This window comes from Manis javanica, chromosome 4 (genome assembly GCF_040802235.1).
Source record: "Manis javanica isolate MJ-LG chromosome 4, MJ_LKY, whole genome shotgun sequence".
NCBI lineage: Eukaryota > Metazoa > Chordata > Mammalia > Pholidota > Manidae > Manis > Manis javanica.
The window spans coordinates 73,283,734-73,305,831 of NC_133159.1; the positions used below are offsets into that span (position 1 = coordinate 73,283,734).

The window sequence follows — 22,098 nt, forward strand, 5'->3', positions numbered from 1 at the left end:
TTTTCTTGCTAGAGAACTGCTTATAAAAGCTAATAGCATGTGGCATATCATCTGCCCATATAATTCTTGGCTCTCTGCATATCCTCAATCATTCTTTTTCGTAGAAACAAAAATCTACATCAATCAGCTAAACCATATAACTCTTCTGTAAATGAGAAGAAACATGAGCTTATTTAGTTAAGTGGGTCATAAAAACTGTTCATTATGTAATACTATGTATCTCAAGGGCAAGTATCCTAAATAATCATTTTTACACAGTGTGTCGTAGATTTTAAATCTATTTGCATGATTGCTTTTTAGAATATATCTTAGTTTAAAAGGCATGTCGCTTAATGCTAACATAATTTTACATAATTTTTTATTTCTTCAGTAGTATTTTTTAGAAAAATAAAGCTGCCTTGCTTGATCAATTTGTATAGTTGTGTCCAATATTACAAAGTTGTATGGCAGTTACAAGATGTCTGACAATGATACTGACCATTTTTTTAGTGAAATATAAGACTATAGATGTTTATCACATAATGATATTTATAAGCATCGTGTAGTGGTACATTTTCCCAGTTACATTTGAATGAGATAAAGCTACTGCTTTTCTTTAAATAGCTTGTTAGTTACATATAGGAAAAAAATCAAAAGAGAAGCATAAACACTATCTTAAAAACAATTGGATTACATACTGAATAATACTTAAAATATATTTGTTTGGGGCAGAGTACAGGAATAGTCTTAATCATTAGCTGACATACTTCAGAATATCAGCTGGTAGTTTAAAACATGGTCTTAATTAGGAATGGCTTATATACCAAATATTTTCTAATATACAATATCTAAATTGTTTACTAATCTCTTGTTCTATATAAACAGTTCTTCAAATAAATCATAATTACTGCTTCCCTTTGCTTTGCATGACATATTAGAGAATGTTTTTATTTCACTTCAATTTCATAAGCTTTATCTAAATGTAGATTTCTAAATTATACTAGATGCCTTGAAAATAATTTTTAAAATATTCCCCTCATTGAATCCCATCTTGTATAACATACTGTGGTTTTGATATCGTATTTTTGTTGTCTTTGGGTACTGTTCTCATTGCCTTATTATTTAAATGGGAATTAAATGACTGATTTTGCTCCACTTCTTCTCTGAGAAACAGTTTCTAATCAGATACTGACTCAAGTGAGACTTAGATGAGATTTTTATTAAACCTACTTTCATCCCGATCTTCCACTTAAAGCCCAGTTAACTCACAGAAATGCTTTGGGATGTAATAGGTGACCACACTTTTTATTCCCATGTTTTCCAGCCTCAGCAGTGCAGTCTGCTTCATGTCTGCCTGCAGCCCCAGCTCTTTCCTAGACACATTTTGTACATACTGCACTAGGCACTGTGCTAAACTGTTTACATGCTTATTATTTCTCCCAAAAATTATAGAGGCAAAGCCAAAATATTTTTAGTTTGACGTAAAACCATTCAATGTGTTATAGCTATGCATATCTGCCATCCTTAGAAACAGTTGTCAACTCTGCTTTCAAGTTTTATTTATTGAGTCCGTAGTATACAGAGAGATTGTGCTACATTCCCTGGGGAAATGCCAAAGAAATAAAAAGCAAGGTCACATCTTTTCAAGGAGTTTCTTTATAATGGGGAATGTAGAACATAGACACGGGAGCTGTGAGGACTTTAAAAGAAAGCATCAACTTACGGTATTCTCACCAACCTGGAAAAATCTGTATTGTAGAACATTCTCTAGAAAAATCGTCTAGTACTCTTCTAAAGTATCAATTTGATAAAAATCATAAAAAGACAGGGTTGGGGTGGGTGGGACAGTCTTCACTAGAACAGAGAAGACTAAAGAGACATGAAAAACAAATGCGATGTGTGATCTGTGATTGGATACTTGATCAGAAATGTCTGCTACTTGCAAATGGTTCAGAAAAAGTGTGTGTGTGTGCATAGAAAAAGAGAGAAGAAAGAGATAAATAAAATGTTTACAAAATGTTAACAGTGAATCTTGGTGACAAATGTACACATGCTGACTTCTTTCAGCTTTTCTGTAGTTTAGGAATTTTTTCATAATGAAGAAAATGGGATAAAATAAGAGAAAAAGTTAGGACAATTAAAAGATAAACATTTGAGAATAGAAACATGAGAAGACAAATAAGAATGAGATGAACTCATTCAGAAGAGTTATATTTTTGAGATGGGCTTCACTCAGTAGATAGGTATTGGTGGAAACAATCAGCTCTTCTAGTTGGAAAATGAAGTTCACTCTGCTCTCATGATAATAGCTCTGCATTAGACATGTGAGTGGCAGCATCTTTTATGACCTTAATTCTTTTCTACTCTCATCTCTTTAGGTCTGTGATTGTATTTAACCCCTTTCTACGACATTGGAAATATCCAGAATTTCCATTCTCTGTAGGACATCATTGTTTTTTTTTCTTGTAATTTACTGTTAAGCCAACTTCTGGTCAATGGCATCAAGAGCCCTTGGCTTGATGTTAGTTACAGATCCTGATTTTTCAGAGAAACACTTTAGAGGAATTCTTCTGAACCTGTGAGGTGTAATCACCACTTAAAAGGCAGATTCCAATTCAGAAGGACTAAGATGGAGCCTGATATTCTGATGTTCTAAAAAGCTTCTACTTGTTGCCAAAATGGATGCTTCTGATTGAACCACAGTTTGAGTAGCAAAGATCTAGAATGTAATTGTCAGTGGGGTTATGGGAAGATGCATTTTATAATCTTCCCAGGATAATGAAGTGGTTGTCTTTAAATTCATATTCCCAACTCCCCAGCAAAACCCAAAGTACTTATCTAAGCCACCAGGCCGTTTTAATCTAGCCCTTGTCCATTGCTCCAATATTCTAGCCACTCTGGCATTTTGGTTCATTGAGTTTACTACACCTTTCCCACTTAAAGACCTCTGCACTTCCATTTCCTCTTAGAGTGAGTGCACTTCTAGCTTCTTAAGATTGGCTTCATGTCACCCATTTAAAGTTTCAGCTTAAGTGATATCTTCTTAGAAGAACCTTACTAGCCATCATATATACATTAAATACCTCTTCCAAGTTGCTGTGTACTATCAGTTTTTCTGAATCTTTCCTGTTACTTATGAATTTGTTTACTGATGGTCCCTCTGTTACAATACAGGCTCCTTAAGGGCAGGAGCCTTGTTGGTCTTGTTCACCACTGTGTGCCCAGAGCTTACAACAGTGCCAGAGACAGTAGATTCTCCATATATTTTTTTGTTGTTGAATGAATGAACAAATGAACCAACATGGATTCTCAAAGTTCATGGCTAAGCATAGTACTGTGATAATTACTCTCAGAATGAGTCCTTCTGATTGAAGAGAATATGATCAACCATTACCTCAGGTGATTTGGGACACATATTCGACCTCCACAAAAAAAGGGCTGAAAACACAATTCTGAACTTTAGTGAAGATACCATGTTCTATTACGGCTGAATATTTCTTACATTTTATACAACTATTACTCAGTTTTCCTCTCTGTGAAGATGACTTCCTCTCCAATCTCATAAAATTACCCATGGCTCTACTGTGAGTGAGTATATACATGAGTAGGAGTTTGGTATATAGTAATTACCCAAGCTAATAGTAGTAGTCATTCAATAGGTAGTAATTGCAGAGTTGGAATGTGGCCAGGATGTACAGGATGACATTCCTCCTTGCAGATAGTGAAAACAAGCTCCTCTGTGATCACAGATAATCATAATGTTAAGATTAATCTTATTAAGAGTACAGGTCTAGATACACTGTTGGTGAGAGGGTACTTTCTTACTCTAACAGTGGTTCAGGTCTGATTCAGCGAACAAGTAAATCACAACACCACTCCCTACACTGCTTATGTTTTCCCTGAAGGTCTCTTCTGTTTACTTGATAGCTTGTAGTTACAAAATCTGCTTTGAGTTACAAAATCTGACAAAAATCAGTTTAGGATCTGCTCCAGGATAGCCACAAAAACATCTCTTTTCATGTACTCTTTTCATATATAAGAACTACTTCTGAAACATCTTTCTTGATAGTCTATTTCAATCAAAGTATGGAAATTGTCTTTGAATTAAGTTACTATGGTTACTGATTTTCTCCCCAGGCTGCAGTTGTCCATCTCCTTAACTTCACTTGATGCTATTAGTTTTGCTGCTTTTTGCCAATCACTTTCCTTTTCTTCAGTGCCACGTATCATCAGTAAGAATCCATAAAATGAACTGAGTAGAAGCTTGCTTACCAAATGACCTCCATTTTACTCCTTAATATCCCGGAGCCTTTTCTCAAGGTCTTGCACAGAATGCCCGCTGTAGAGGGAAGCCAGAAGAGAACAAACTGAAAAATGAGGCAAGTGGTGCAAGAGAAGTGAGAAGGCAGGAAATGAGAGAGCAGGAGCTACGACTAGGCTGACGAGAGGGAGAAGTGCAGATGAAGAGAGGAGAGGCAGGGCCAGTTCTGGAGAACAGAGGACACATACTAAACATGGCTAAATTAATACTTGGAAAAGAAAATGTTTTAAAACCAAAGGTTGTTCAAAGGGCCGTAATTAGATTGGAGATCACATCTGAAGACAAATACAGGACTTTAGTAGTACGTAAATGACACTTCTGTGCTTAGACTCTTCTCCAGGCTCTCTGAACCCCACATTAACCTTATTGACAGCATTTATTTGCTTAGCACTTTTCACTTCCCTATGAAGGGAAGGTAAATCTCAGCTCTGCATCTTTTGATTTATTGCAAATTGTAAATCTTTTGATTTATTGCAAATTGTTAATCACAGCTTTATTAATGAGGCTTTAACATATTGCCTTCGTTAAAGGTTGATGAGATTTAATTTAAAAATACATATGCAAATAAAGCATGGAACTTTCATTATTCTCATAGATGGAATTACAGATTCTGTGTGTTTTGGAGACTTTAATAATAATAGAATATAGAGAATTTAAAAGCAGTAATAATACATCTGAATTTACCTCAGAATGAATTTAGAAAATGAAATTCGAATTCCTACATAGACATTTAGTCTAGGCCTCTTAGTTTTGACCAGCAGTGTTCAGCAATGTCCAAGACAGTAAACAAGAATAGATCAGTAGTCATTGCTGAAAAATGATTTTCTGGTATGAGATTCATGAACATGGTGGATTGGAAGGTGAGATTATGATGAGTGCAATGAGGAAAATAAGCTGAGGGATACAGCAACAGAGCTTCGAGATCTTAGAGGTCGAGGAGTTTTGAGTGCCTGGTTCTGAGGGGTTTACTTAGCAGTGGATAAGATTGAAATTCTCAATGTCAGAGTTTGTGAGTCAGAATTATGATGTCTGCTGTACTACTGCCCTTTCAAGCCTTTCTGTTTATCCCCCTTGTTTAAATTTGACAACAATAAAGAAATTCGCTTGTGGTATGGAAGGGTGATTGAACCAGAATCTAAAATATGTGATTCTTGTTCTTCAGTTCTTACTCACAAATGATGTCAACGAGGTTAAAGTATGTGTTCTTTAGTTTCTTTATCTATAAAGAGTACAGCATTGCTAGGTCCCATCCCCGCCAAAATGCTGATGAGATACCGAGAGAGTTTGCAGTCGGCACCGTCATGCCTTGTTCTCTTCTCTGCCTTCGCCAAGTTCTTCGCTGGGTCCACTTGGTGGCACAGCCCTTTTTCTTATTTCATTAGTTTTTAAACTGTGCTGCTTGGGATGCTTTGGCCCCCCCTGTGCTTCAGGCATCACTGTGGGGGGCTGGGAGAGGCCAGTAGGCAGGTTCATTGTGCTTTCTAATGCAACCTAATTTTGTTAGCTACACTCAATTTTAAGATATTTAAAGGTTTATGTTTTGTTATATATTGCATTGTGTGTGTAAGATAATATTCATTCACTTCCCTTCTAAAAACGACGTTATTTTTCTTAGTATATAAGTTATTAATGCTTCTCTTAAAAAAACACATTCTACTCCCAGAACCTTGTTTTTCACTGGTCCACATCCTCTGTCATGGCTGCTTCTGCCCTGTATCCTTAGTCTGGGCTTCGAATAAACTTTATCCAGGAGACAGCCATCGTCATTCGTTGCTATTAATTTATTGATTATTCTGGTAAGAAGCACTCCACAGTATCTCCGTGTGCCTAACTCTTTAAAATATAAATGAAAGATTGATTAATTGTCAGAGGTATGCAGTGGGCAGTCCTGTGCTTTCGAGGCTGAGGTCACAGCTTGCAGACGCTTTCAGTGCAGTACAGGGTGGTGGGTCCACAACCCCTCATTTCATCCCCACCCCCTTGCCCACCTCCACACCATATCTATTCTCCAGAAGGAATTCTTACCCGCTTGCTGTTTTTCATGCAGAGATTTGCTTATCAAAAATAAATGCCATTTTCCTTTGAGCAATTGCATGTCACTGCTTTGCAGCTGGTAATACTTGGGTTTATCAAGTTCTTTATTAACCAGTTCTTAACATTTAAAAAAATATATTTATACTTAAAGAATTCTTCATGTTAACTTATCTTTTGTATACTTTCAATTCCAGTAAATTAAAATAGTAATATTTATATATTCAGTTTTTAAAATTTACTTATCACATCTCTAATTCTATTAATCTTTTTATCAACAAACTTATGATATCTGCTCTTATCTCTTTAAAGTCTTTGATAATCATCTTTAATGATTTTGGCTTAAGGATTAATATTTGTGTTATTTGTTGAGTCATTAATAAATAGGCATTTTTATAAATAACAAGTCTGAAAAGAAAACATTTGCGCAGAATATTGCTATACTGAAGTGCCGGCTCTTCAGCACATGTGTTGGTATCTACCATCCCCTTGTCCCATGTAAATGTGTTCACTAAATAGCATTATAAATTATTGCATTGTGTGAACTTCTTTTCAGGATCCTCTTTTCACCCATTTCAGAGTGTGGTGATAGTAGCTCTCTGTGTGCTGAATTAGTAATTACAGATCACACTATGCTTTCCTTAATTGAAACCTGTTTCTAGCTCTGTAATTGTCAAATAGGGTTGGCTTTATGCCTAAATGGAAAATATTTTGCTATCATCAAATTTAATTTTCTTTAAATTATTCTTAAGTAATGAGTGTGTTCTCCCTTTTTAGGTACGCTTTGTAAAGAATATAACTTACTGGAAAGAGATGAAACCAGGGTTTTATCATGGACACGTTTCTTACTTGGATTTTGCAAAGTAAGTTATAACCAAAATGATACACTAAAGAACACTTGTGCTTTAGCAACTTAAAAAGGGATAAATTCATTAAATTGTTATCATTTTGATGTATGTATGTATGTACGTATGTATTGGCTTGCCACTTTTAGATATGTAATTTAAATATACCTCTAGTATTTTACTGCCCTCTAGTGTTCATAAATTGATCATTGTCATTAATTTTAGAAATTAAGGTAGATTAAATGTAGGTAATATTCTTTAAAGTTACTTGTCGTTATTACATTTGGGTTTCTTGTACAACCAAATGACACTATTTAAGGAAAGCCCCAAGTTTTAACCTAGAGGCCAATCAGATTATGGCCTACCATGTCACTGACTGAGAACTGAGAAGCAAAGAAGCTCTCCCTCAGTTCTTGGTGTCCCAGTACGTCTGCTTCTCAGCCAAGACACAGTAAGCTGTGTACTTCCCCTTGGGCTACCTTGTTTTAGCTTTAAAAGTGTGATATATTCAAAAGAGACTTTAAAAAAATACAGTGATTTGTCAGACACTGGGTATAAATAACTCTTATTTTCTATATTTTGAGGGGGAAAGTGGGGTCAGGGTTTTTCTATCATAATTCTCTCAAGAAAAGTTGATGAAACTACAAGCACACCCTTAGAGTCTGTGCCACATTAGGGTACTAATCAGAAAACTAATCAAAAGGAGCATTCTAAAGAAATGTGGCTTGTGAATCTATCTGAATATTTTTTGTAGCACATAGAGTAATATTATAGAAAATCTCAAATCCAATTCATTTCCCTAAATAAGATTCTACACTAATTTCAAAAACATTTAAAAATTATTTTTGAAATTATTTAAGCCTAGGCATGTACACTCAGTCATAAGTAACAGTCATAATTTCAAATTAATACACTTTCATATATTTGTCAACTTTAAAGAGCATTCTGCATAAAATTTGAAAATTAAACTGATACCCCACTGTTACTTTAACTTCTTAAATTTAAAAAGTTGAATGAAATACTACTAATTCACATTAATAATCGTAATTTTTTTGAAAACCATATAATCAAAAAGGTCCCAAAAACTATATACATAAAACAATATATTTTTATTTCTAGTTCCTTCCACAGGACTCAAGATCTTTCAGTAAAATGGTAGCTTTAAAGTTAGATGTATGTTTTTCTATAAATAATTAATACTGCAATATTGAAAACATTTTATAGGCAGCTTTAAAATAAACTAATTATTTTTTCTTTGCTAGGCATTGAAAGCAATTTTGAAACCTTAATTCATATGCATATTTTCCCTCTGGTCTGCATTTTCCTCCAACTGAGTGTTTGTTACCTTCTCACCTAAATGATTTACTTTTCCACATACAACTTGGTTTCTAATACTTGAGGTTTTCATTATTAAAATAACATATTGAGTGCTTTTACTGTTGGCAAAAGTCTTTTACTTAGAAAGAAGCTCTATATGCTAGGGTTCTTGCAGTTAAAAAAGTATAAAGCTTCTTGAAAAGATTAATCTCATTTATTAAATACTAACATGAACGTTAAAGGGTTTGACTATTTTCATAATGAGTCTCATGTTATTGGATGTGAAAAGTGTTGTGAAAATTTTTAATAGACATATCCAACATTTTAATCAACTACTTAAACAAGTCAGCTAGAAGGAATGTATTTTGATGCATATAGTCAAGAACTATTGTCGATGTAACTAGTATCTTTTAAAATAATTTTTAGTTTGAAAGCCATGCTCAGCATGAATGAGCATAAAAGAGGAAAGAAATATCACCTTATGAAATTTTAAAAACTTTTTATTCTTCAAAACATATTCTTGACTGGTCTAGTACTATGTGGAACCTTTTAAAATACTTGCCTACAGGAAATATGGTGAAACCTGGTGAAATAAATATTTAATCGCATAGCTTTTCAATTGCCTTAGCAGGAACACAAAAGAGAGTGTAAACTCAGGAAACCCAGAAAATAAGACAGAGAAATGAAAAATGAAAAGCCCTTTCTAGTTAGACTGACCACTAAGAAGCACACATTTTATTTGCAAGCCTGTGTCTGCTAAAGCCATGTTTTAGTTAAATTTATCTGGGTTTATTTAGAACTTTAGAATAATAACAAAAGTATCTTCATGTTACATATTTGCATTCCTATCCTGTCCAGCTCTTTTTGTCCTAATTCTCTTAACTTTTTTAAACATATTTCCTAGTTATCCCTTCTAATTTTCCCTTTTGTGTTCAATTACTGTTTTGTTTTCAGTTGATGGACAATGACACAATTTAAAAATACTGTAGATATGATCATTCATGTCGTAAAGTTAGAAATTTTCCAGCTTTAAAATAATTATATAGAGTGGACATTTTCAAAATGTCCAGGAATGCAGGCAATATAAAGTGGAATAAGTTGCAGTTCTTGTCCTCAGTGAGTTCACTGAAACCCCATTTTTTCTATAATTTATCAGTTCAGTGTTTTATTATAAACAGTGACAATATCACAAATTACCCACTTTTAATTCATTCTACTCATTTATCAGCAGCATTTATTACCCACATTCTGATTTTCTTCAAATTTTACAGAAGAAGAACATTGGAACATCTCTTTCAATAACCTCTTTCAGTGACATTTTTCTTTATAGTGAATAATGTTCAGCTAAAAAAAACTGTTTTAATGCTGGTTTCCATCAGACTATGCTGAGATTTTTTTTCCCTAAGGGTCACATTTCAATATCTTTCTTAGAAAGATATTTGGAAATTATTTGTGGTGCACCAGTCAGTTCCATTCAGGCACACATCAGGTGTGTGCCCGTGTGGGCGGCCCCAGCAGGGAGTATGGATTTAATTGTGCCCTTTGGTTTCTCCACATCACCCTGTTGTCTTTTTCAGAAGAGTTGAGGTGAATCAATAAAGAAGCAGATGTGTCAGGACAAGAAATAATAACTAAATGCTTCACTAGGTCTGAAGTATCCTAAAGAGTAATAAAGTGTTGATATTTTAGGCCTAGTATATAGCTTCACGTGTGGTTTTTCCTTTTATCTTGTACTTCTCTACTGAACCGGTTGAAGTTTGCACCATTTTCTGCAGCTCTCAACAAATATGGCATAACACTGTAGAAACATTTTCCTAATTATTTCAGTCCTTACAGGAGTGTGCTAGAGTGGCCTTTTCATTGACTACCTACTAGCTTTCTGCTACACTGATCTGTAGACTGCTATGGAGCAATTTCTGAAGCCAGACAGATCTGTAGTAAATACCCCTCAATTCCTTACCAGCTCTGCTTTCTCTGCTGATAAGATCACTTCAGATCTTCAGTGTCTCCATATGTAAACTTTGGATAATTAAAGAAACTACTTCATGGGTAATTATGAAGATTAAATATGAGAGTGTAAAGCACTTAGTTCTGTGTCTCACACAGAGCAGTATTATGTTCTTTTAAATTTCTGTCTTCTTTCAGTTCTCATGTTGTCTTACTGGTGTTTTCTTCTATTCCCTGTCTGAAGCTTACTGGCCCCTTATGCCCAACTCTTAATAAAGCAGTGCTCAACTGTGTCTTTGCTGCCATCTTTTGGTTTGGGGAAGTTTACCCATTTTTACTTGAGATATCCGAGCAGGAAACTATAGAGTTGTCTTGGACAACACTTTTCTTCATTACATGCATCTAATCAGTTACCAAGTCTTTTTAGTCAGGCTTCTTTCATTTAGCATAATGCTTTTGACATTCACCCAAGTTCATGCTTGTATCAATGGTTAGCGTCTTATTATGTAGTGTACCATTGTATGGATGCACCACAGTTTGTCCATTCACCAGCTTCTGGATACTTGGGGTCGTGTTCAACTTTTGGTAATTATGAGTAAAGCTGCCAAAATATTTTCATACAGGTTTTGTTTAGACATATGTCTTCATTTCTCTTGGGTAAAACCTAGAAATGGGTTGTATGGCAACTTCATAAGACACTGCCAAACTGTTTCCCACCCAGCTTGTCTGTATTATTTTGCAGTCTCACCAGCAGTGTATGAGAGTTCCAGTTGCTGTGTATCCTCCCCAGGATTTGGCATTGTTAGAGCTTTTTTTTTCCAATTTGGCCATGCTAATAGATGCATAGTAGATGAATGCCCTTTTTAAAAATCACATCAAATTATCAATGGGACCAATAAATACCAAAGGTCATTCACTATTTGAAATAAGTCAATGAGAACTTGCCACTAGAATTTGTAAGTTTAGGGCGAAGACAGTCCAGAATAAATATACAAAAGATATCAGTGTCTCCAGCAGACTGCTGCCCAACTAGAGATGTTAAATCTAGTACGAAGCAGAAATCTCAGAGTAAAATGCTTCCTAAAGACTCTTCAGCCTACTTTCAGCTTCGTATCTTCTACGTAGGCTTTGGCCAGTTGACAATGTTCCCTTCAAGTGTTCTGAATATGCACATGTTCTTTTAACCATTCTTGATATTCAGTCATACATCCTCGCTGTGTAGAGTGTAGTTGTGAGGAAATGAGCTTCATTTGTTTTCCTTGCTTTTGTCGTGTGGCATATGGCAAGAATAAGATCCCTAAGCAGTCTTCTTACCAACCTACTGCTCAAATTATATTTTTTCCCTTTGATCCTAGATAATACCACAAATAACATTCTACCAAATATGCTCTTCTTTTCCTAGAAAGATCACATTCTAACTGGCCAATAATTGTTTATTTTCCTGGTGTGAAGATGGGTTTTCTCCTTTTCCACCTGAGCCCTCCTGAGGAAGAGCTCAGATGACAGGCCAGGTATAAAGGTGTAGTCTGCAACCATAGGAAATAATCTGTCCCCCTGTACAAAATGACCTGGTTGACAAAACTTACAAGCTTAAAAGAACGCTTGTTTCCTAACCAGCTGAGATGAATGGTCCAGATGCTATTTTTATCATACCTATTGTTTCAGTCCCTTTCCTCCATGTCTATATAACCATACCCTAGCTTACAAATAATGATTATCTGTTTTCAGATGAGTTTACACATAACACCTCATTAAAATCAAACTTCATACATGTGAATGTCACCCCAAGTCATGCCCCAGAAAGTCATTTCCTGGACAGCAAGAGGAGTTTTGTAAAGTGCCAAATCCCTCTTTCACTGCCACTTGGTAAGAATTGCTGTCTGTTCCTCATGTTAGGGACTAGGAAAAAGGGGAAAAAAGGAAGCACTGGTGGGAGATGTTCTTCTGGAAGAAGGTAATTCTGAAGGGAATGGGCTCAGGGTGGTCAATGGCTAATAATGGAGATGATAAAGGGAAATCTCAGGGAATCTCACAGCCTTAAGAATGGTCCGGTGTTTTCCCTTCCTTGTAGCTTCCTTTTACATGATGAATTATAGTGATAAAGCCACGAACAAGAAAGAAATAGTCCCTGCACTCATGGAGCTTCTGCTCCATTGCCTAATGTGACAGTGCTATCTATTTGCAACAATACTTTTACAATATTTGACTGATGAAAAATGCATCCGAAGTTCTGATCAGCCAACTCACAACTTGATTATTATAATAATGGTTTACAAAAGGATTCTCTAGTTTTTTTTTTATGAAAGTATCATTGATATATAACCTTACGTTGGTTTCAGATACACAACATGGTGGTTCAACCTTCCATGTATTATCAAGTCCTCACCTACTCCAGTGTGGTCACTGTCCATCAGCGTAGTAAGATGTTACAAGGATTCTCTGTAGTTTTAGTGACTTGGAGTTACTTAGTGTTGAAAGAAGGACTAGAATTTAAGAAAGCTGATTCTTTTCTACACACAAAGTAGTTTGTATAGAAAATTTGTAAGTTAGGAACTTCGTGTTCTATTAATTTTAAACTATTCAGAGGCTAGAAGAACTGAATTATGTGGTCACCTTGCTTTTTCTTTTCTGAAGTCTCTTTCCACGACTCATTTCCTTAAGAATTTAGTGTAAAACACTTATGCCTACTGTGTGTATGATATTGATTGTAATAGACAGAAGTAAGGGGAAAATGTGAAATTGATTAATTTCACTATATGCTTTTTAGTGCCTCTGGAAGATGATTTAAAGAAGGGGAAATTTAAGTTAAGAGCTAATAGCTTGTAAGTTTTAAGTTATAAACTATTAGCAAAATTGAGGGTCTCTATAGACAGATAAGTGTATGTATCAAGAGTGGATATAAAAGAAGAAACAATTTCACTGTCTCTTATTCAGAGTTATACAACTTAGGTTTCACTCTCATTTCTTATTGTGATTCCCATTTTAAGAGAGATTGCCAATATTTTTCTAATTTTCAAAATAGTACTAATCAATAAGCAAGTATTTATGTATACTAGGCCCTATGAAATATATAAAAGAAGTGTAAAGTACTGTGCCTACCCAGAAGTGGCTTGTAATGCTACTATGGAGAAAATAGTTACAAGAGAAAATGCTGATAGGATACGCTAAGGGTAGAGTTGCCTTATAGCAATAGCTCCTAGGTGCAGGTATTAAAATCACACAGCACTGTACACTGAGTCATCAAGAAGACTTTCTGGACTTCACAAGATGTCATTATTGCCTCTCTAGGGTTTATTCCAAAACAGCAGGCCTGGGCTTTATTGAGATAGGATTGATATACAACATCCTGTAAGTTTAAGGTGTACAATGTAGTGATTTGGTACACATATACATTGTGAAATGTTTACCACAGTGAGGCAAGTTAACATATCCTTCACATAATTACCATGTTCTTGTTATTGCTGTTGTTATGGTGAAAACATTTAATATCTACTCACACAGCAACTTTCATGTATACAATACAGTACTCGTAACTGTAGTCACCACACTATACATTTGGTCCTGTATCGTGACATTGCTGTATTGTGTCAGGCCACCCTCCTGATGCCTTTAGTGGTCTGCAGTTCTCCACTCCATGCCCAATTCTTTGCTCATTTCCTGGTATTATCCTCTTTCTGATTCTGCTAGAGCCAGATTGACCTTGCTATTTCTCAAGAACACCTGGCACTTAGCTGCTTCAGCCTTTTCTTTTTTTTTCTTTTTTTTTTTCTTTTGGTATCATTAATCTGCAATTACATGAAAAACATTATGTTTACTAGGATCCCTCCTTCACCAAGTCCCCCCCACAAACCCCATTACAGTCACTGTCCATCAGCGTGGTAAGATGTTGTAGAATCACTACTTGTCTTCTCTGTGTTGTACAGCCCTCCCCATGCCCCTCCCCCCCACATTATACATGCTAATCGTAATGTCCCCTTTCTTTTTCCCCACCCTTATCCCTCCCTTCCCACCCATCGTCCCCAGTCCCTTTCCCTTTGGTAACTGTTAGTCCATTCTTGGGTTCTGTGATTCTGCTGCTGTTTTGTTCCTTCAGTTTTCCTTTGTTCTTATACTCCACAAATGAGGGAAATCATTTGCTACTTGTCTTTCTCTGCCTGGCTTATTTCACTGCATATAATACCCTCTAGCTCCATCCATGTTGTTGCAAATGGTAGGATTTGTTTTCTTCTTACGGCTGAATAATATTCCATTGTGTATATGTGCCACATCTTTGCTTCAGCCTTTTCTATTTGAAAGTCTCATGTTCCTGGGACACTTTGCCCAGATATCTACATGGCTCCATGCTCATCACATAATACTAGTGAAGCCTTCCTGAACAACCTTACTTTGAATTATATTCTCCCCATGTCTCCTGGCACTCCTGTTCCCTTTCACTGCATCATTTTTCTCCCTAGTACTTTTTACCATCTGGCATATTTTATTATTTATTTATATCCTGTGTCCTCCAAATAAGATGTAAGCTCCAAAAGGACAAGGAGGTTTGCCTTTCTTTTCACTGCTGTATGCCTATTATTAGTATAGTACCTAGCATATATTGGGTACACAAAAAATAATTATTTAATGAATTAATGTAATAGAAAGAAAGAATAGAAAAATGAGCATGGCCTTCTAGTTAAGGAAGACAGAATGACCAAAGGCATGTAAGTAGAAATAGGATTAAGTATATGGAGTGGAAGAGGTGGACCTAACTGTAGAAGATAAATGGTTTCTTATTTGAGAAGAGTTGAAAATAAAGTTAGATCAGTAAGGTGGTACCTAAGACAAGGCAAGCAGACATTAACAGTCAGGCGAAGGAGATTAGGTTTGATGTCAACATAAACAATAGAGGTATTTCAGATTCCTAAGAAGGTGATCTAATAGAAGTTGTTTCAGGAATATCAGTTGAGAATTGGTATGAAAGGTAGATTGAAAGGGAGAGTGACTGAATGCAAGGAAATCAACTAGGTTATTGCAGTAATCTAAGCATGAAGCCTAGGAAGAAGGCAATGGTGAAGAGAAAGGAAATGATGAGGACAGGTCAAATCTGAGAGAAAGCCTACAAAAGAAAAAATCAGAAGGACTTGGTAGCTGTACTAAGTGAAGAATAAAGGAGTGTGGAGAGTCGAGGTAACACGAAGGTTTCAAGACTGAGACAGGTGAGGATATGAGAACAGGGAGCCAGTTGCTCAATTCTAGAGTCTGCAAGAGTTGCTAAAATAAAAGCCTCTGTGTTCCTTCAACTCTTATCATTCCCTGTGGAGATAATGCTGAGAACTTAATGTCTTTTACATCTGTCTTTTCTTTAAAATTAGCATTAGTAGAAGGTATACTCAAATGCTCACACTGGTATAGCTTATGCTGAATCCATTGATGTTTATCTAGTTTGGTAGAACAGAAATGAGAAATCATTGCTACATAAAATTAAAATTTTTTATGTAATTCTTGCCAGTAAAATTTTAAATAATTTAAAATTCAGTTTTCAGCTTTATTTTCTGCACTTTATCATCATCTGTAATTTTTAAATTCTTACTTCTTGTTTATTTTGTTGTAACATAATCATAAGATGTTTTGTAATCTCTACATATTCTATTTAAATTCTCCCATAAAGAATTAGTAACTCAAATTTATAATTTCAGGAAACCCCTAAACAGAATGATAATTTCAATTTCACCTTTGAAATTTTGTTCTATTTTAGATTTGGTGTGAAGAAGAAACCAATTTACATTAATGTTATAAGGGATCCTATTGAGCGGCTAGTTTCCTACTATTATTTTCTGAGATTTGGAGATGATTATAGACCAGGGTTAAGAAGACGAAAACAAGGAGACAAGAAGGTACTATTTTACTGTTAAGATTTTTATACAGATGATTGTTTATGAGCTGCAATAAACTGTATGCTTCTAAAATTTATTACTGATTATAAATGTACTACTTGCTTATTGTGGAAAATTTGAAAAGAATCCAAAACTATAAAGAAGTATAAGTAAAACTATTTTTATGGTTGATATTTTGGAGTATATATAATTTTTTATCATTTAAAAAATATTTTACTTCTGTTTCAGGGCTGAATATTTGTTTTGTCATAGTCCTATTAACAATTTTCTTTGAGACCATTGTAATTATTCATTAATATATATTTGTGTACTTACTTTGTTTCTCTTAGTCTTGATGATGGCAGTTGATACTAATTTGTGATCTCAGTTTAGGGACACTTTTGCTGAAGTCAGTATTTTTTCAGGTAAAACAATAATAATAGCTTAACAGAGTTCTTACTTAGCAGATTCAGCTTTGGGCTGCTTTCAATTTAAGTGCATCCTACAGATAAGCACCAGAGTTGTTTTTCTGAGAAACTATAACGATGTGTCACTTTTCTGGTGGTACACCTTTACTGGAACCTCATTGCTGGCAGGATTGCCCACAGTACAGAAGTCACAATCTGACATAATCTGAGACCTGCCTCTCCTGCTTCATTTTCCCTCAGGCACCCAGTGCTCCAGCCACATGACACGTCACCGTCCTCCAAACTTCTTACTGCTTCATCTACTTTCTGCACACATTTCGCTCCCTATGTTTAGAATGTTTCTCCTTCACTCTGTAAAACACTGTCTTCCTTCAAGATTCAGTTCAAATGTTACCTTTTCTATAAAGTCTTTTCTGGTGCCCCCAGGCCCTTGGTCATGTCCTTTCAAAGTTCCCAGAGCACTCCATTCAATCTCCATTTTTTAAGCATTTATTTTGTGATGTTTGAATTATTTGTTTACACATATCTCTTGTCCAAAAGGATATGAACTTTCTGAAGCAGTGACTATATTTCACTCATCTTTCTTGCCCCACTATTTAGCAAATCTGTAAGCACCTAGCAAGTGGATGAACGAACGAATTACACACCTGATAATCTTGAAGTGTTACATAGTAGTGATGCTAGATAATTGATATATTGTAATAATTAACATCCAACAATTGATTTTTGCCTTCTGTGTCACATGAGGAAGCAATGGGTTTTCTTTTATTTACGTTTTTGTGTTTTCTAGATACTGCTATTTCCTTCTCTAATCTCAAAGTGTTAGGCAGAATGTACTGATCCAAACACAAATAACTGATGAAACCTTTTTTTCTTTTTTGTGCCCACTGATCTCTTAGCATTATTTAATCTTCTAAAAATGTATATGCAGTTATTATGGAGATTCTGTCAAATTTTATAAAATCCAGTAGTGTAACTCTTTGGTGACCTAGTACTTTAGAATATTTTGATAGTTATTTCTAAATTCACTTCAATGCTTAACTTCTTTCTCTTCCTTCCTTCTTGCCTTCATTCTTTCCTTCCTCTCTTTCTTTCTTCCTCTCTTTCTCTCTTCTCTCTTTCTTCCTTTCTCATCCTTCCTTCCCTCCTTCCCTTCCTTTTTTAGCCCTATCTTTTACACTAGCTCTTACTCAATAAAGTTTAGTATCCATCCCTTTGGCCAAAGGACTATTAATATTGGTAGGGAAAAGATTTGCAGTCATGTAGGTTCGTACATTCACCATTTGTCACTGTCAGCTCTGTATGCCATAGGCTTGTGGTTGCTAGCCTGTGTAGTTTATAGAATTACCTAATAATAATAATATCTAATGATAATATAATAACAATAGCTCACATCTTATTGTGTATCAAGCACTGTTTTAAGTTATATATAATACATCTATTTTCTCAGGTAGCCTGTACAACAATTCTGTGGAGTAGTTGCTCTTACTGTCTCCATTTTACAGATGTGGAAACTGAGGCACAGAGAGTACTTTGCCCGGTTTTACACTGCCAGTGAATGGTAAAGCTGGAATTTAAACCCAAGCACATTAATCCCAGGGCTCACAGTCTTAATCCCTCTATGCCCTTTTCAAAGAACAGAGAGAAAGTAAATTATTACTCAACATTTTTTAATGTGAGAGATATTTCAAAGGTGTTTATTCAGTCCTCACAAAAAAATACAGGCAAATATTTTAATATTACTTACATTTCATTTTTGAGAGTTTTAGGTAGATATGCTCTCTCAAGCCTGGAGATTTAACCATTCTGCACCCAAATGGTATTAGGGGTTGTTTTTTGTTTTTCATTATCATTACAAAATATATATTAATAGGGGTGGAGCCAAGATGGCGGCATGAGTAGGACAGTGGGAATCTCCTCCCAAAAACATACATATTTTTGAAAATACAACAAATACAACTAATCCTAAAAGAGAGACCAGAAGACACAGGACAACAGCAGACTACATCCACACGTGAGAGAGCCCAGCACCTAGTGAAAGGGGTAAGATACAACCCCTGGCCTGGCGGGACCCGAGCACCCCTCATCCCAGCTCCTGGCGGGAGGACAGGAGTTGGAGAGGGAAGGGAGAGGGAGCCCAGGACTGCTAAACACCCAGCCCTAGCCATCCGCACCAGAGCGCAGACACAGTGCATGTGTGGAGGGCTGGAAACTAGGGAAACAGGGCAGCAAGACCTCTGAGTGGGTCCCGAAGCTGATGCCCCTGTGACAAAGAAAAGCGAGTGCTTTTTGAAAGTCTTAAAGGGACAGGGACGCAAAAGCTGGACGGAAACAACCCAGGTCACAGTCCAGAAGCTGGAAATTCCAGGGAAAACTGGGTGCACTAACCCCCTGGGCAACAGCTCTGAGACCCCTCAAGGATGTAAACAACTAAACAGCCCCCCCCGTCCATCACCCTTCCAGGGCGCGGCCATAGCAGAGAAGCAGCCTGTGGCTGGTCACGCCCTGAGCAAGGGAGCTTCCTCCACACCGGCCGGGCAAGACACAAAGACCCAGTCTACACACAATTACCCAACACAAGCCACTAGGGGTCGCAGTTGTCCCAGTAAAGAAAGGCCAGTAGCAAATGGAAAGTTTGGCTCTCCCAGCTGACAGTCAATAGCACCTATAAACATGAAAAGGCAAAAAAATTTGATCCAGACAAGACTAACCCAGACAGCTTCAGCATCTGCTATATCTTACCCTGAGAAGGAACCTGGGGAGACAGATTTAACCAGTCTTCTTGAAAAAGAATTCAAAACAAAAGTCATAACCATACTGATGGACTTGTAGAGAAATATGCAAGAACTAAGGAAGGAGAATACAGAAATAAAACAAGCTCTGGAAGGACTTCAGAACAGAATGGACGAGATGCAAGAGACCATTAATGGACTAGAAAACAGAGAACAGGAACACAGAGAAGCTGATGCAGAGAGAGATAAAAGGATCTCCAGGAATGAAAGAATTCTAAGAGCTGAGTGACCAATCGAAATGGAACAATATGCACATTATAGGGGTACCAGAAAAAGAAGAAGAGAGAGAAAAAGGGATAGAAAGTGTCTTTGAAGAAATAATTGCTGAAAACTTCCCCAAACTAGGGGAGGACATGGCCTCTCAGACCACAGAGGTACACAGAACTCCCATGACAAAGGATCCAAGGAGAGCAACACCAAGACACATAATAATTAAAATGGCAAAGATCAAAGACAAGGAAAAAGTACTAAAGGCAGCCAGAGAGAAAAAAAAGGTCACCTACAAAGGAAAACCCATCAGGCTATCATCAGACCTCTCAACAGAAACCCTACAGGCCAGAAGAGAATGGCATGATATACTTAATGCAATGAAACAGAAGGGCCTCGAACCAAGACTACTGTATCCAGCACGATTATCATTTAAATATGAAGAAGGGATTAAACAATTCCCAGACAAGCAAAAGTTGAGGGAATTTACCTCCCACAAACCACCTCTACAGAGCATCTTACAGGGACTGCTCTAGATGGGAGCACTCATAAAAAGAGCACAGAACAAAACACCCAACATATAAGGAAGGGAGAAGGAGGAATAAGAAGGGAGAGAAATAAAGAATCATCAGACTGTGTTTATAATAGCTCAACAAGCGAGTTAAGTTAGACAGTAAGATAGTAAAGAAGCTACCCCTGAACCTTTGGTAACCACAAACTTAAAGCCTGCAATGGAATAAGTACATACCTTTCAATAATCACCCTAAATGTAAATGGACTGAATGCACCAATCAAAAGACACAGAGTAATAGAATGGATAAAAAAGCAAGATCCATCCATATGCTGCTTACAAGAGACTCACCTCAAACCCAAAGACATGCACAGACTTAAAGTCAAGGGATGGAAAAAGATATTTCATGCAAACAACAGAGAGAAAAAAGCAGGTGTTGAAATACTAGTATCAGACAAAGCAGACTTCAAAATAAAGAAACTAACAAAAGATAAAGAAGGACATTATATAATGATAAAGGGCTCAGTCCAACAAGAGGATATAACCATTCTAAATATATATGCACCCAATACAGGAGCACCAACATATCTGAAACAAATACTAACAGAACTAAAGGAGGAAATAGAATGTAATGCATTCATTCTGGGAGACTTCAACACACCACTAACACCAAAGGACAGATCCACCAGACAGAAAATAAGTAAGGACACAGAGGCACTGAACAACACACTAGAACAGATGGACCTAATAGACATCTACAGAACTCTACATCCAAAAACAACAGGATACACATTCTTCTCAAGTGCACATGGAACATTCTCCAGAATAGACCACATACTAGGACACAAAAAGAGCCTCAGTAAATTCCAAAAGATTGAAATCCTTCCAACCAACTTTTCAGACCACAAAGGCATAAAACTAGAAATAAACTGTACAAAGAAAGCAGAAAGGCTCACAAACACATGGAGGCTTAACAACATGCTCCTAAATAATCAATGGATCAATGACCAAATCAAAATGGAGATCCAGTAATATATGGAAACAAATGATGACAACAACACAAAGCCCCAACTACTGTGAGATACAGCAAAAGCAGTCTTAAGAGGAAAGTATATAGCAATCCAGGCATATTTAAAGAAGGAAGAACAATCCCAAATGAATGGTCTAATGTCACAATTTTCGAAATTGGAAAAGAAGAACAAATGAGGCCTAAGGTCAGCAGACGGAGGGACATAATAAAGATCAGAGAAGAAATAAATAAAATTGAGAAGAATAAAACAATAGAAAAAATCAATGAAACCAAGAGCTGGTTCTTTGAGAAAATAAACAAAATAGATAAGCCTCTAGCAAGACTTATTAAGAGGAAAAGAGATTCAACACAAATCAACAGAATCAGAAATGAGAAAGGAAAAATCATGACGGACTCCACAGAAATACAAAGAATTATTAGAGAGTACTATAAAAACCTATATGCTAACAAGCTGGGAAACCTAGAAGAAATGGACAACTTCCTAGAAAAATACAGCCTTCCAAGACTGACCCAGAAAGAAACAGAAAATCTAAACAGACCAATTACCAACAACGAAATTGAAGCAGTAATCAAAAAACTACCAAAGAACAAAACCCCCGGGCCAGATGGATTTACCTTGGAATTTTATCAGACATAAAGGGAAGACATAATACCCATTCTCCTTAAAGTTTTCCAAAAAAATAGAAGAGGAGGGAATACTCCCAAACTCATTCTATGAAGCCAACATCACCCTAATACCAAAACCAGGCAAAGACCCCACCAAAAAAGAAAATTACAGACCAATATCCCTGATGAACATAGATTCAAAAATACTCAACAAAATATTACCAAACCAAAT

The 22,098-nt window shown here is 36.2% G+C and overlaps 1 protein-coding gene across 2 annotated transcripts in view; it reads left to right on the forward strand.

Annotated features, from left to right (window-relative positions):
• The window catches only part of HS2ST1 (heparan sulfate 2-O-sulfotransferase 1), a 209,707-nt gene that overhangs the window by 160,209 nt on the left and 27,400 nt on the right, over nt 1-22,098 (forward strand). For both annotated transcript variants that reach the window (XM_037012498.2, XM_037012499.2), the window contains exons 3-4: nt 7,109-7,194; nt 16,175-16,313. In XM_037012498.2, coding sequence (XP_036868393.1) covers nt 7,109-7,194; nt 16,175-16,313 — 225 coding nt within the window. The remainder of the gene's footprint in view (nt 1-7,108; nt 7,195-16,174; nt 16,314-22,098) is intronic.